Source organism: Octopus sinensis, linkage group LG19, assembly GCF_006345805.1.
Source record: "Octopus sinensis linkage group LG19, ASM634580v1, whole genome shotgun sequence".
NCBI classification, from domain to species: Eukaryota; Metazoa; Mollusca; class Cephalopoda; order Octopoda; family Octopodidae; genus Octopus; species Octopus sinensis.
The window spans coordinates 42,201,540-42,216,096 of NC_043015.1; the positions used below are offsets into that span (position 1 = coordinate 42,201,540).

Below are 14,557 nucleotides of genomic sequence, written 5' to 3' on the forward strand. Positions count from 1 at the left end.
GCATGCAGTATAAAATTTGCATTCTTTTGACATCTTAACATGGCCAAAAGGCATGCAGTATAAAATTTGCATTCTTTTGATAACTTAGCATGGCCAAAAGGCATGCAGTATAAAATTTGCATTCTTTTGATAACTTAGCATGGCCAAAAGGCATGCAGTATAAATTTGCATTCTTTTGACAACTTAGCATGGCCAAAGGCATGCAGTATAAAATTTGCATTCTTTTGACAACTTAGCATGGCCAAAAGGCATGCAGTATAAAATTTGCATTCTTTTGATAACTTAGCATGGCCAAAAGGCATGCAGTATAAAATTGCATTCTTTTCACAACTTAGCATGGCCAAAAGGCATGCAGTATAAAATTTGCATTCTTTTGATAACTTAGCATGGCCAAAAGGCATGCAGTATAAAATTTGCATTCTTTTGACAACTTAGCATGGCCAAAAGGCATGCAGTATAAAATTTGCATTCTTTTGATAACTTAGCATGGCCAAAGGCATGCAGTATAAAATTTGCATTCTTTTGATAACTTAACATGGCCAAAAGGCATGCAGTATAAAATTTGCATTCTTTTGATAACTTAGCATGGCCAAAAGGCATGCAGTATAAAATTTGCATTCTTTTGACAACTTAGCATGGCCAAAAGGCATGCAGTATAAAATTTGCATTCTTTTGATAACTTAGCATGGCAAAAGGCATGCAGTATAAAATTTGCATTCTTTTGATAACTTAACATGGCCAAAAGGCATGCAGTATAAAATTTGCATTCTTTTGATAACTTAGCATGGCCAAAAGGCATGCAGTATAAAATTTGCATTCTTTTGATAACTTAGCATGGCCAAAAGGCATGCAGTATAAAATTTGCATTCTTTTGACAACTTAGCATGGCCAAAAGGCATGCAGTATAAAATTTGCATTCTTTTGACAACTTAGCATGGCCAAAAGGCATGCAGTATAAAATTTGCATTCTTTTGATAACTTAGCATGGCCAAAAGGCATGCAGTATAAAATTTGCATTCTTTTGACAACTTAGCATGGCCAAAAGGCATGCAGTATAAAATTTGCATTCTTTTGATAACTTAGCATGGCCAAAAGGCATGCAGTATAAAATTTGCATTCTTTTGACAACTTAGCATGGCCAAAAGGCATGCAGTATAAAATTTGCATTCTTTTGATAACTTAGCATGGCATGGCCAAAAGGCATGCAGTATAAAATTTGCATTCTTTTGATAACTTAACATGGCCAAAAGGCATGCAGTATAAAATTTGCATTCTTTTGATAACTTAGCATGGCCAAAAGGCATGCAGTATAAAATTTGCATTCTTTTGACAACTTAGCATGGCCAAAAGGCATGCAGTATAAAATTTGCATTCTTTTGATAACTTAGCATGGCCAAAAGGCATGCAGTATAAAATTTGCATTCTTTTGATAACTTAACATGGCCAAAAGGCATGCAGTATAAAATTTGCATCTTTTGATAACTTAGCATGGCCAAAAGGCATGCAGTATAAAATTTGCATTCTTTTGACAACTTAGCATGGCCAAAAGGCATGCAGTATAAAATTTGCATTCTTTTGATAACTTAACATGGCCAAAAGGCATGCAGTATAAAATTTGCATTCTTTTGATAACTTAGCATGGCCAAAAGGCATGCAGTATAAAATTTGCATTCTTTTGACAACTTAGCATGGCCAAAAGCATGCAGTATAAAATTTGCATTCTTTTGATAACTTAGCATGGCCAAAAGGCATGCAGTATAAAATTTGCATTCTTTTGATAACTTAGCATGGCCAAAAGGCATGCAGTATAAAATTTGCATTCTTTTGATAACTTAGCATGGCCAAAAGGCATGCAGTATAAAATTTGCATTCTTTTGATAACTTAACATGGCCAAAAGGCATGCAGTATAAAATTTGCATTCTTTTGACATCTTAACATGGCCAAAAGGCATGCAGTATAAAATTTGCATTCTTTTGACAACTTAGCATGGCCAAAAGCATGCAGTATAAAATTTGCATTTTTGATAACTTAGCATGGCCAAAAGGCATGCAGTATAAAATTTGCATTCTTTTGATAACTTAACATGGCCAAAAGGCATGCAGTATAAAATTTGCATCTTTTGATAACTTAGCATGGCCAAAAGGCATGCAGTATAAAATTTGCATTCTTTTGACATCTTAACATGGCCAAAAGGCATGCAGTATATAAATTTGCATTCTTTTGACAACTTAGCATGGCCAAAAGGCATGCAGTATAAAATTTGCATTCTTTTGATAACTTAACATGGCCAAAAGGCATGCAGTATAAAATTTGCATTCTTTTGACAACTTAGCATGGCCAAAAGCATGCAGTATAAAATTTGCATTCTTTTGATAACTTAGCATGGCCAAAAGGCATGCAGTATAAAATTTGCATTCTTTTGATAACTTAACATGGCCAAAAGGCATGCAGTATAAAATTTGCATTCTTTTGATAACTTAGCATGGCCAAAAGGCATGCAGTATAAAATTTGCATTCTTTTGACAACTTAGCATGGCCAAAAGGCATGCAGTATAAAATTTGCATTCTTTTGATAACTTAGCATGGCCAAAGGCATGCAGTATAAAATTTGCATTCTTTTGATAACTTAACATGGCCAAAGGCATGCAGTATAAAATTTGCATTCTTTTGATAATTAGCATGGCCAAAAGGCATGCAGTATAAAATTTGCATTCTTTTGACAACTTAGCATGGCCAAAAGGCATGCAGTATAAAATTTGCATTCTTTTGATAACTTAACATGGCCAAAAGGCATGCAGTAAAAATTTGCATTTTTTGATAACTTAGCATGGCCAAAGGCATGCAGTATAAAATTTGCATCTTTTGATAACTTAGCATGGCCAAAGGCATGCAGTATAAAATTTGCATTCTTTTGATAACTTAACATGGCAAAAGGCATGCAGTATAAATTTGCATTCTTTTGACATCTTAACATGGCCAAAAGGCATGCAGTATAAAATTTGCATTCTTTTGATAACTTAGCATGGCCAAAAGGCATGCAGTATAAAATTTGCATTCTTTTGATAACTTAGCATGGCCAAAAGGCATGCAGTATAAAATTTGCATTCTTTTGATAACTTAGCATGGCCAAAGGCATGCAGTATAAAATTTGCATTCTTTTGATAACTTAACATGGCCAAAAGGCATGCAGTATAAAATTTGCATTCTTTTGACATCTTACATGGCCAAAGGCATGCAGTATAAAATTTGCATTCTTTTGACAACTTAGCATGGCCAAAAGGCATGCAGTATAAAATTTGCATTCTTTTGATAACTTAGCATGGCCAAAAGCATGCAGTATAAAATTTGCATTCTTTTGATAACTTAACATGGCCAAAGGCATGCAGTATAAAATTTGCATTCTTTTGATAACTTAGCATGGCCAAAAGGCATGCAGTATAAAATTTGCATTCTTTTGACATCTTAACATGGCCAAAAGGCATGCAGTATAAAATTTGCATTCTTTTGACAACTTAGCATGGCCAAAAGGCATGCAGTATAAAATTTGCATTCTTTTGATAACTTAACATGGCCAAAAGGCATGCAGTATAAAATTTGCATTCTTTTGACAACTTAGCATGGCCAAAAGGCATGCAGTATAAAATTTGCATTCTTTTGATAACTTAGCATGGCCAAAAGGCATGCAGTATAAAATTTGCATTCTTTTGATAACTTAACATGGCCAAAAGGCATGCAGTATAAAATTTGCATTCTTTTGATAACTTAGCATGGCCAAAAGGCATGCAGTATAAAATTTGCATTCTTTTGACAACTTAGCATGGCCAAAAGGCATGCAGTATAAAATTTGCATTCTTTTGATAACTTAACATGGCCAAAAGGCATGCAGTATAAAATTTGCATTCTTTTGATAACTTAGCATGGCCAAAAGGCATGCAGTATAAAATTTGCATTCTTTTGATAACTTAGCATGGCCAAAAGGCATGCAGTATAAAATTTGCATTCTTTTGATAACTTAACATGGCCAAAAGGCATGCAGTATAAAATTTGCATTCTTTTGATAACTTAGCATGGCCAAAAGGCATGCAGTATAAAATTTGCATTCTTTTGACATTCTTAACATGGCAAAAGGCATGCAGTATAAAATTTGCATTCTTTTGATAACTTAGCATGGCCAAAAGGCATGCAGTATAAAATTTGCATTCTTTTGATAACTTAGCATGGCCAAAAGGCATGCAGTATAAAATTTGCATTCTTTTGATAACTTAGCATGGCCAAAAGGCATGCAGTATAAAATTTGCATTCTTTTGATAACTTAACATGGCCAAAAGGCATGCAGTATAAAATTTGCATTCTTTTGACATCTTAACATGGCCAAAAGGCATGCAGTATAAAATTTGCATTCTTTTGACAACTTAGCATGGCCAAAAGGCATGCAGTATAAATTTGCATTCTTTTGATAACTTAGCATGGCCAAAAGGCATGCAGTATAAAATTTGCATTCTTTTGATAACTTAACATGGCCAAAAGGCATGCAGTATAAAATTTGCATTCTTTTGATAACTTAGCATGGCCAAAAGGCATGCAGTATAAAATTTGCATTCTTTTGACATCTTAACATGGCCAAAAGGCATGCAGTATAAAATTTGCATTCTTTTGACAACTTAGCATGGCCAAAAGGCATGCAGTATAAAATTTGCATTCTTTTGATAACTTAACATGGCCAAAAGGCATGCAGTATAAAATTTGCATTCTTTTGACAACTTAGCATGGCCAAAAGGCATGCAGTATAAAATTTGCATTCTTTTGATAACTTAGCATGGCCAAAAGGCATGCAGTATAAAATTTGCATTCTTTTGATAACTTAACATGGCCAAAAGGCATGCAGTATAAAATTTGCATTCTTTTGATAACTTAGCATGGCCAAAAGGCATGCAGTATAAAATTTGCATTCTTTTGACAACTTAGCATGGCCAAAAGGCATGCAGTATAAAATTTGCATTCTTTTGATAACTTAACATGGCCAAAAGGCATGCAGTATAAAATTTGCATTCTTTTGATAACTTAGCATGGCCAAAAGGCATGCAGTATAAAATTTGCATTCTTTTGATAACTTAGCATGGCCAAAAGGCATGCAGTATAAAATTTGCATTCTTTTGATAACTTAACATGGCCAAAAGGCATGCAGTATAAATTTGCATTCTTTTGATAACTTAGCATGGCCAAAAGGCATGCAGTATAAAATTTGCATTCTTTTGACATCTTAACATGGCCAAAAGGCATGCAGTATAAAATTTGCATTCTTTTGACAACTTAGCATGGCCAAAAGGCATGCAGTATAAAATTGCATTCTTTTGATAACTTAGCATGGCCAAAAGGCATGCAGTATAAAATTTGCATTCTTTTGATAACTTAACATGGCCAAAAGGCATGCAGTATAAAATTTGCATTCTTTTGATAACTTAGCATGGCCAAAAGGCATGCAGTATAAAATTTGCATTCTTTTGACAACTTAGCATGGCCAAAAGGCATGCAGTATAAAATTTGCATTCTTTTGATAACTTAGCATGGCCAAAAGGCATGCAGTATAAAATTTGCATTCTTTTGATAACTTAACATGGCCAAAAGGCATGCAGTATAAAATTTGCATTCTTTTGATAACTTAGCATGGCCAAAAGGCATGCAGTATAAAATTGCATTCTTTTGACAACTTAGCATGGCCAAAAGGCATGCAGTATAAATTTGCATTCTTTTGACAACTTAGCATGGCCAAAAGGCATGCAGTATAAAATTTGCATTCTTTTGATAACTTAGCATGGCCAAAAGGCATGCAGTATAAAATTTGCATTCTTTTGATAACTTAACATGGCCAAAGGCATGCAGTATAAAATTTGCATTCTTTTGATAACTTAGCATGGCCAAAAGGCATGCAGTATAAAATTTGCATTCTTTTGACAACTTAGCATGGCCAAAAGGCATGCAGTATAAAATTTGCATTCTTTTGATAACTTAACATGGCCAAAAGGCATGCAGTATAAAATTTGCATTCTTTTGATAACTTAGCATGGCCAAAAGGCATGCAGTATAAAATTTGCATTCTTTTGATAACTTAGCATGGCCAAAAGGCATGCAGTATAAAATTTGCATTCTTTTGATAACTTAACATGGCCAAAAGGCATGCAGTATAAAATTTGCATTCTTTTGACATCTTAACATGGCCAAAAGGCATGCAGTATAAAATTTGCATTCTTTTGATAACTTAGCATGGCCAAAAGGCATGCAGTATAAAATTTGCATTCTTTTGATAACTTAGCATGGCCAAAAGGCATGCAGTATAAAATTTGCATTCTTTTGATAACTTAGCATGGCCAAAAGGCATGCAGTATAAAATTTGCATTCTTTTGATAACTTAACATGGCCAAAAGGCATGCAGTATAAAATTTGCATTCTTTTGACATCTTAACATGGCCAAAAGGCATGCAGTATAAAATTTGCATTCTTTTGACAACTTAGCATGGCCAAAAGGCATGCAGTATAAAATTTGCATTCTTTTGATAACTTAGCATGGCCAAAAGGCATGCAGTATAAAATTTGCATTCTTTTGATAACTTAACATGGCCAAAAGGCATGCAGTATAAAATTTGCATTCTTTTGATAACTTAGCATGGCCAAAAGGCATGCAGTATAAAATTTGCATTCTTTTGACATCTTAACATGGCCAAAAGGCATGCAGTATAAAATTTGCATTCTTTTGACAACTTAGCATGGCCAAAAGGCATGCAGTATAAAATTTGCATTCTTTTGATAACTTAACATGGCCAAAAGGCATGCAGTATAAAATTTGCATTCTTTTGACAACTTAGCATGGCCAAAAGGCATGCAGTATAAAATTTGCATTCTTTTGATAACTTAGCATGGCCAAAAGGCATGCAGTATAAAATTTGCATTCTTTTGATAACTTAACATGGCCAAAAGGCATGCAGTATAAAATTTGCATTCTTTTGATAACTTAGCATGGCCAAAAGGCATGCAGTATAAAATTTGCATTCTTTTGACAACTTAGCATGGCCAAAAGGCATGCAGTATAAAATTTGCATTCTTTTGATAACTTAACATGGCCAAAAGGCATGCAGTATAAAATTTGCATTCTTTTGATAACTTAGCATGGCCAAAAGGCATGCAGTATAAAATTTGCATTCTTTTGATAACTTAGCATGGCCAAAAGGCATGCAGTATAAAATTTGCATTCTTTTGATAACTTAGCATGGCCAAAAGGCATGCAGTATAAAATTTGCATTCTTTTGATAACTTAACATGGCCAAAAGGCATGCAGTATAAAATTTGCATTCTTTTGATAACTTAGCATGGCCAAAAGGCATGCAGTATAAAATTTGCATTCTTTTGACAACTTAGCATGGCCAAAAGGCATGCAGTATAAAATTTGCATTCTTTTGATAACTTAACATGGCCAAAAGGCATGCAGTATAAAATTTGCATTCTTTTGATAACTTAGCATGGCCAAAAGGCATGCAGTATAAAATTTGCATTCTTTTGATAACTTAGCATGGCCAAAAGGCATGCAGTATAAAATTTGCTTTCTCGCTCTTTTTCGTAACATCCCTTCTATAACCATTACTGGGAGGCATGAAGTATAACATTTGCTTTCTGTTAACTACTTAACAGTATAAAAGCAATATAAAATTTTCCTTTCAGCCATGTTAAGATGTCAACAGAAAGCAAATTTTACACTGCATGCCTTCCAGCCATGTGAAGTTGTCAAAACAAAAGCAAATTTTGTACTGCATGCCTTTCAGAAATCACTGCTGTTACTCAGTCTGAATGGCATGCAGTATAAAATCTGCTTTCTGTTGACAACTTAACAGTATAGGGATAGTATAAAATTTGTTTTGCAGCCATGTTAAGTTTATACTACCCCCAAATTTGAGGCCTTGTTTCTCCAGTGGAAAAGATCATTATTATCATTATCATTATTATTATTATTATTATTATTACTACTACTATTTTCTTTACAGATGCTACCTCACCTTTCAACCACTGCATGGCTGCTCGCCTCAATGAAAATTTAGTGAAAAGAATGTCGCTCCAGGATAAAGATGAAAGTAAGTGTGAAAGAAGGGGTCGGGTAATAAAATTATAATTGTTGTTGTTGGTGGTGGTGGTGGTATTGCTTTTGAGGAAGAAGAGGAGGAGGAAGAGCTGCTCTGATTTATTTGACCGATGATGAAAGACGTTCTGGCTGTGACCTTCCCATCTTCCTATCTTTTTTTTTTTATTCAGGTATAAACTAGAGCCCTCAGTCAAAATCGTCCAACCCATGCTAGCATGGAAAGCAGACGTTAAACGATGATGATGATGATGAAACTAGAGCCTATATTACTCAATGTGTTCCTTTTATTTAAAAATAACGACAACAGCTCCTGTCCCATCTATCATAGTTTCTTATCCTTCCAGTCTATACCTGCTCAGTTGAGGGATTTTCTCTTGCAAGTATTCGGTGATCAAAATACAAGGTCTGACCAATAAGTATCAGGACTGTTGCCATAGTAACGAAGCTAAAGCATGCATATTAAAAGCCGCTTGGCAGAGATTGACCTTGATCTCTGCTATGCATGTGCACTAAGTTTTAACGTCCCAGCCCACTTCTGCTGTTTACAGCAGTGCTTGGAAGGAACATGTGTAGCATGTGAATGTCGCATTGGCCATGACAGAGAAAGTTGTCATGGCGATACCTGAACAGAGGTCAACACAAAGTTGCTGATAGTGTATGGAGAGGAGTGTATAAACCACACACATGTGTACGAGTTGTTCAGAAATTTCCAGCATGGCCAAAAAATGTCAATATTGATGAACTTTCTGGAAGAACTGCAAACATAGAACTGAGGAAAACATCACAGATGTGTATGCAGCTGTGAGAGGAAATCGTTGAATCACCATCTGTGAGTTATCAGAGGATGTGCAGATTAGTTACGGTTCAGTTCCGTCCATTATCACAGAAGATTTGGGTATGAGAGGTGTGTCTACCAAGTTTGTGCCAAAACTGCTTTCAGCTGACCAAAAAGACATTCGGGTTTCAGTTGCCCAAGATCACCTCCATTGTGTCAAGAACAATGAAAACTTTTTGAAAACTTCACGTTGGCCTCTGAGCAGGTATCGCCAAACTTTTGGCAAAATTTGATGCAGATTCTCTGCTCAACTTTCTCTGTCCTGGTCAATGCGACAATCATACACTACACACTTTCCTTCCAAGCACTGCTGTAAACACCAGAAGCGAGCTAGAATGTTAAAACTTAGTGGACATGCACAGCAGAGTTCAATGTCAATCTCTGCCAAGCGGCTTTTAATATGCATGCTTTAGCTTCATTACTATGGCAACAGTCCGGATACTTATTGGTCAGATCACGCATAGAATTCGGTCGACTGGATTATGAAGAATTAGGAGTCTCAAGCACAAATACAGTTGTAGTTTCACTGATATGTGAACTGCTGTTACCTCAGTTGTTCATATCGTACCCTCTCACCTCGGTCACTCCCAATCTACGACTACAATTATAGAAACAGGAGTGGCTGTGTGGTAAGTAGCTTTCTTACCAACCACATGGTTGCGGGTTCATTCCCACTGTGTGGGACCTTGGGCAAGTGACTTCTACTATAGCCATGGCCCGACCAAAGCCTTGTAAGTGGATTTGGTAGATGGAAACTGAAAGAAGCCCATTGTATATATGTATATATATATATGTTTGTGTGTCTGTGTTTGTCCCTCCAACATCGCTTGACAAGCGATGGGGGTGTGTTTACATCCCCGTAACTTAGCAGTTCAGCAAAAGAGACCGCTAGAATAAGTACTAGGCTTATAAAGAATAAGTCTTGGGGTCGATTTGCTCAACTAAAGGTAGTGCTCCAGCATGGCCGCAGTCAAATGACCGAAACAAGTAAAAGAGTAGTGATAATACTACGACTACTACTACCACCACCACCACAACTACACCTACTACTACTACCACGACTACTTTCATTACTACATTCACACTTTCATTGCTACATGGTATTTCTATCTTTGTCGTGCAGAAATAGACTTTGAAGTCGTCTTCCTGACCGGTAACACATTCACAGTGAAGCATAATGGTGAGGAATATTCTGTGAGCGCCAAATTAGAGTCGGAGGGTCCACGGAAGAAACTGGTCTGTTCCGTGAACAACGTTAAGATGTCTTCCTACGTGGTGTTTCAAGACAACAGTGTACACGTGTTCAGCATGGTAAGTTTTTGTGGGAAAATATCGTTTGGTGGTTTTTTTTTGTTTTTTTTTTTTTTACTCATGTGTTTGTTTTTTGTGTGAGTATAGGCATGGATGTGTGGTTAGGAAGGAAGTTTGCTTCCCACCCATGCGGTTGCAGGTTCAGTCCCACCGTGCAGCACTTTGGGGGAAGTGTCTGCTATTATAGCCCCAGGCTGACCAGAGCCTTGTGAGTGGGTTTGGTAAGTGTAAATTGAAACAAGCCTATCCTCTGTGTGTGTGTGCGTGCGTGCGTGTGCATGTGTGTGTGTGCGTGTACATGTGTGTGTATGTATGTATGTGTGCGCATGTGTATGACTTCATGGATTTCATAAGCAGAAACTGAAAGAAGCTCATTGTACACACACACACAGAGTCTCAAGCACACATGTATTTACAGTCATACATACACATTCAAACACAAACACATATACACACCCCCACACACACACACACACTCAAACACCCCCTATGTGCATTCAGTGTCACACATACACACATTCACACACATAAACATGTATATATATATTCATACTCGTATACATACACACATATATTCCTATTCATGTACATACATACTTATATACACACATACAAAACGCATGTTCACACACACACACACACATATTGATTCAACCATTGATTTGTTGCAGGAAGGGAGCCGAGAACTAAAGACCCCCCTCCCAAAGTTCCTTGAAAGCACAGCTGGTGCTGGCGCTGGCAAAGTAACTGTGGCCCCTATGCCTGGTGTGATAGAGAAGCTGTATGTAGAACCAGGAGCCCACGTCAACCAAGGAGACCCTCTTGTTGCAATGATTGCTATGAAGATGGAGGTAAGGTCTTTAATGAGAAATTTATTTTGCATATAGGTGCAGGAGTGGCTGTGTGGTAAGTAGCTTGCTTTGAAGAAAAAGAGACCCATTTTAGTGAATCGTAAAGGAGTGATATTTCATCAGGACAATGCGCGACCCCACACTGCAAAGATCACATCACAGAAGATCGAATAGCTTGGTTGTGAAAAAATTCTCATTCACCTCATTCTCCCGACCTTGCTCTTTCACACTACCATTTGTTTTGTAGTTTACAGAATCATTTGGGGGACGTAACTTTCGCAAGCCAGGAGGAGGTTGAAATTGAAATTTCAGAGTTCTTCGCTTTGAAACCAAAAGAATTTTACATTGATGGGATTAAAAAGCTTTTAAATAGATGGAAGGTAATCAGGGAAAGTACATTGATGATTAAATTTCAATTAAATATAACATTTGATCACTTGTTTTCTTTATTCAAAATTCCGACAGAACTTATGGGATGATCTGATATATCATTAGGTATAAAAATGTTTATGTTATCCTTATTTCATTTACATACAAATGCTATGTTTAAAGTTTTATTATTTTTCTGTGGAGGAAATGTTATTCATTGTTATAATGGAGTTCAGGATGTTTGGAATATTAACCCTGTATTTATTTTGGGATGCTCTGTTTTTCTCTCAATTATTTTAAATATAACAAAGAATTTAGTAAAATAACTTAGTTATCATTAAGCTAGTGTTAGGAACATTAATTGTGACTAGTTTTGGTGGAAGATTTTAATTCAAAACTTATGAAAAGAAGACATTTGTACTACAGAGCCAGAGCCAGTTTCAGGGTTAAAGGGGTTAGATATAATTTACCTTTTATTGGCATTTGAGCTGGCAGAAACATAAGCACTCCAGGTAAAAGGCTAAGTGGTATTTCATCCGTCTTTACAGCCTGAGTTCAAATTCTGCCAAGGTCGACTTTGCCTTTCATCCTTTTGGGGTTGATAAAATAAGTACCAGTTATGTACTGGGGTTGGTGTAATCAACTTGGCCCCTTCCCTGAAATTGCTTGCCTTGTGTCAAAATTTGAAACCAGTATTTCTTATATATAAGCATAGTGTGAGTTTTCTCTTTTTGGCTGGGTTATGTGTCTGTGTCTGTGTTTGTGTGTATGTGTGTTAGTCGACTTTGCTTGATTGCTGTAAACGAGTGTCACTTTCATACAAGCAGTGTCCTTCATTTCCAATCTCTTGTGAAAACATGTCTAGACATGAAGGAATATTACCTTACTTAGAAACAGGTGAGATTTGGCAATAAAGAAGGGCACCTGGTTGTAGAAAATCTGCCTCAACAAATTCCATAGAACTCATGCAGGCGTGGAAAAACAGGTATTATGTTGATACTCTTTTACTTGTTTCAGTCATTTGACTGTGGCCATGCAGGAGCATCGCCTTTAGTCGAGCAAATCGACCCCAGGACTTATTCTTTGTAAGCCTAGTACTTATTCTAACGGTCTCTTTTGCCGAACCGCTAAGTGATGAGACGTAAACACACCAGCATCGGTTGTCAAGCGATGTTGGGGGGACAAACACAGACACACAAACACCCCCCCACACACACACACACACACATATATATATATATATATATATATATACATATATATGACAGGCTTCTTTCAGTTTCCGTCTACCAAATCCACTCACAAGGATTTGGTCAGCCCGAGGAACCGTGTGGTTTGTAAGCAAGCTACTTACCACACAGCCACTCCTACGCCTGTAATGATTATTATTACTATTATTATTATTATTATTATCATTATTGTTATTTTCTCTCTCATATTTCATTCCATTTCAGTTTATCATTCGTGCACCAAAGGATGTTGTGATTAAATCTTTACCATACAAAATCGGAGAAACGGTGCCAAAGGGAGCTAGTCTTGTAGAATTTGAAGATTCTGATTCTTAAGAATTACCGAAAACTTTCACAACAACTAAAGAAATATACAACAACAGAAGTCACCTCAGAATATTTGCAGACAAAAGAAAATTAGTTTTATATCAAAATTAAGGGGGGGGGGTCAATTTTTTTTGTTTTTTGGGGTTTCTGAATTCTTTAATATAAATCAAAATAATAAATAATTTATGAATGAAATTCTTGGAATTTTTTTATTTATTCATATGGAATGGCGGTGCCCCAGCATGGCCACAGCTCATAAGCTGAAACTAGAATCAATCAATCAATCAATCATATATTTATGTAGTTTTTGTATATTTCCTATTAAGAAGTACAGATGCAGGCATTGTTGTGTGGTTGAGAAATTTACTTCATATGGTCTCAGGTTCAATTCCACTGTTTGACACCTTGGACAAGTGTCTTCTACTTTAGCTCCAGACTGACCAAGACTTTGTGAATGGAACCCCAAAAAAAGACTCATCAACATCATTGACTGCCATCCATCCAATCACAGGTTTTTACATCAGAGCTTTCCTTCACCATGGTTCCCAATGTGGGGTGCATGCCCCACCGGTGGAGCATGGTAATATTTCGGTGGGACATGCATAGTGTCATGATGAATTTATACCATTTGTACACAATGGGCGCAGGAGTGGCTGTGTGGTAAGTAGCTTGCTAACCAACCACATGGTTCCGAGTTCAGTCCCACTGCGTGGCATCTTGGGCAAGTGTCTTCCGCTATAGCCCCGGGCTGACCAATGCCTTGTGAGTAGATTTGGTAGACGGAAACTGAAAGAAGCCCGTCGTGTGTGTCTGTGTTTGTCCCCAACATCGCTGGTGTGTTTACTTCCCCGTCACTTAGCGGTTCGGCAAAAGAGACCGATAGAATAAGTACTGGGCTTACAAAGAATAAGTCCCGGGGTCGATTTGCTCAACTAAAGGCGGTGCTCCAGCATGACCGCAGTCAAAATGACAAACAAGTAAAAGAGTAATGTTTAGTATACCAAAAAGGGGAAAATCTTTACATCCCTTCTGTGGACAATTTTATCAAATTTTTGACACTTTAGAGACATCAAAACAGGTCATTTTCATTATAGTCAAAACATAAGATCTGATGTCTCTAAAGAGGCAATCATGTAGGTAATTACAAACGTGTGTGTGGTAGAAATCTATATTGGACTCAGGTGAAATTTCTGAAATTCCCCACCTCAACCCCTGCTAATCTGGTACACCATACCTTCATTCTCTTTCTTATTTCTTTTTTGCCCACAAGGGGCTAAACACAGAAGGGACAAACAAGGACAGACAAACGGATTAAGTCGATTACATCGACCCCAGTGCATAACTGGTACTTAATTTATCGACCCCGAAAGGATGAAAGGCAAAGTCGACCTCGGCGGAATTTGAACTCAGAATGTAGCGGCAGACAAAATACCGCTAGGCGTTTCTGCCAGGTCGCTGCCCTCCTTCATTCTCATTCTTGTGGTTTTTTACTGTCTGAATCAGTTCTGA

General features: G+C 36.8%; 1 protein-coding gene across 1 annotated transcript in view; it reads left to right on the forward strand.

Moving 5' to 3' along the window:
- LOC115222297 (methylcrotonoyl-CoA carboxylase subunit alpha, mitochondrial) overlaps positions 1-13,065 on the forward strand; it is a 32,426-nt gene extending 19,361 nt beyond the window's left edge. The window contains exons 14-17 of the mRNA XM_029792472.2: positions 8,032-8,118; positions 10,085-10,272; positions 10,944-11,123; positions 12,947-13,065. Coding sequence (XP_029648332.1) covers positions 8,032-8,118; positions 10,085-10,272; positions 10,944-11,123; positions 12,947-13,057 — 566 coding nt within the window. The 3' untranslated portion in view covers positions 13,058-13,065. The remainder of the gene's footprint in view (positions 1-8,031; positions 8,119-10,084; positions 10,273-10,943; positions 11,124-12,946) is intronic.
- Positions 13,066-14,557: the final 1,492 nt, after the last annotated feature.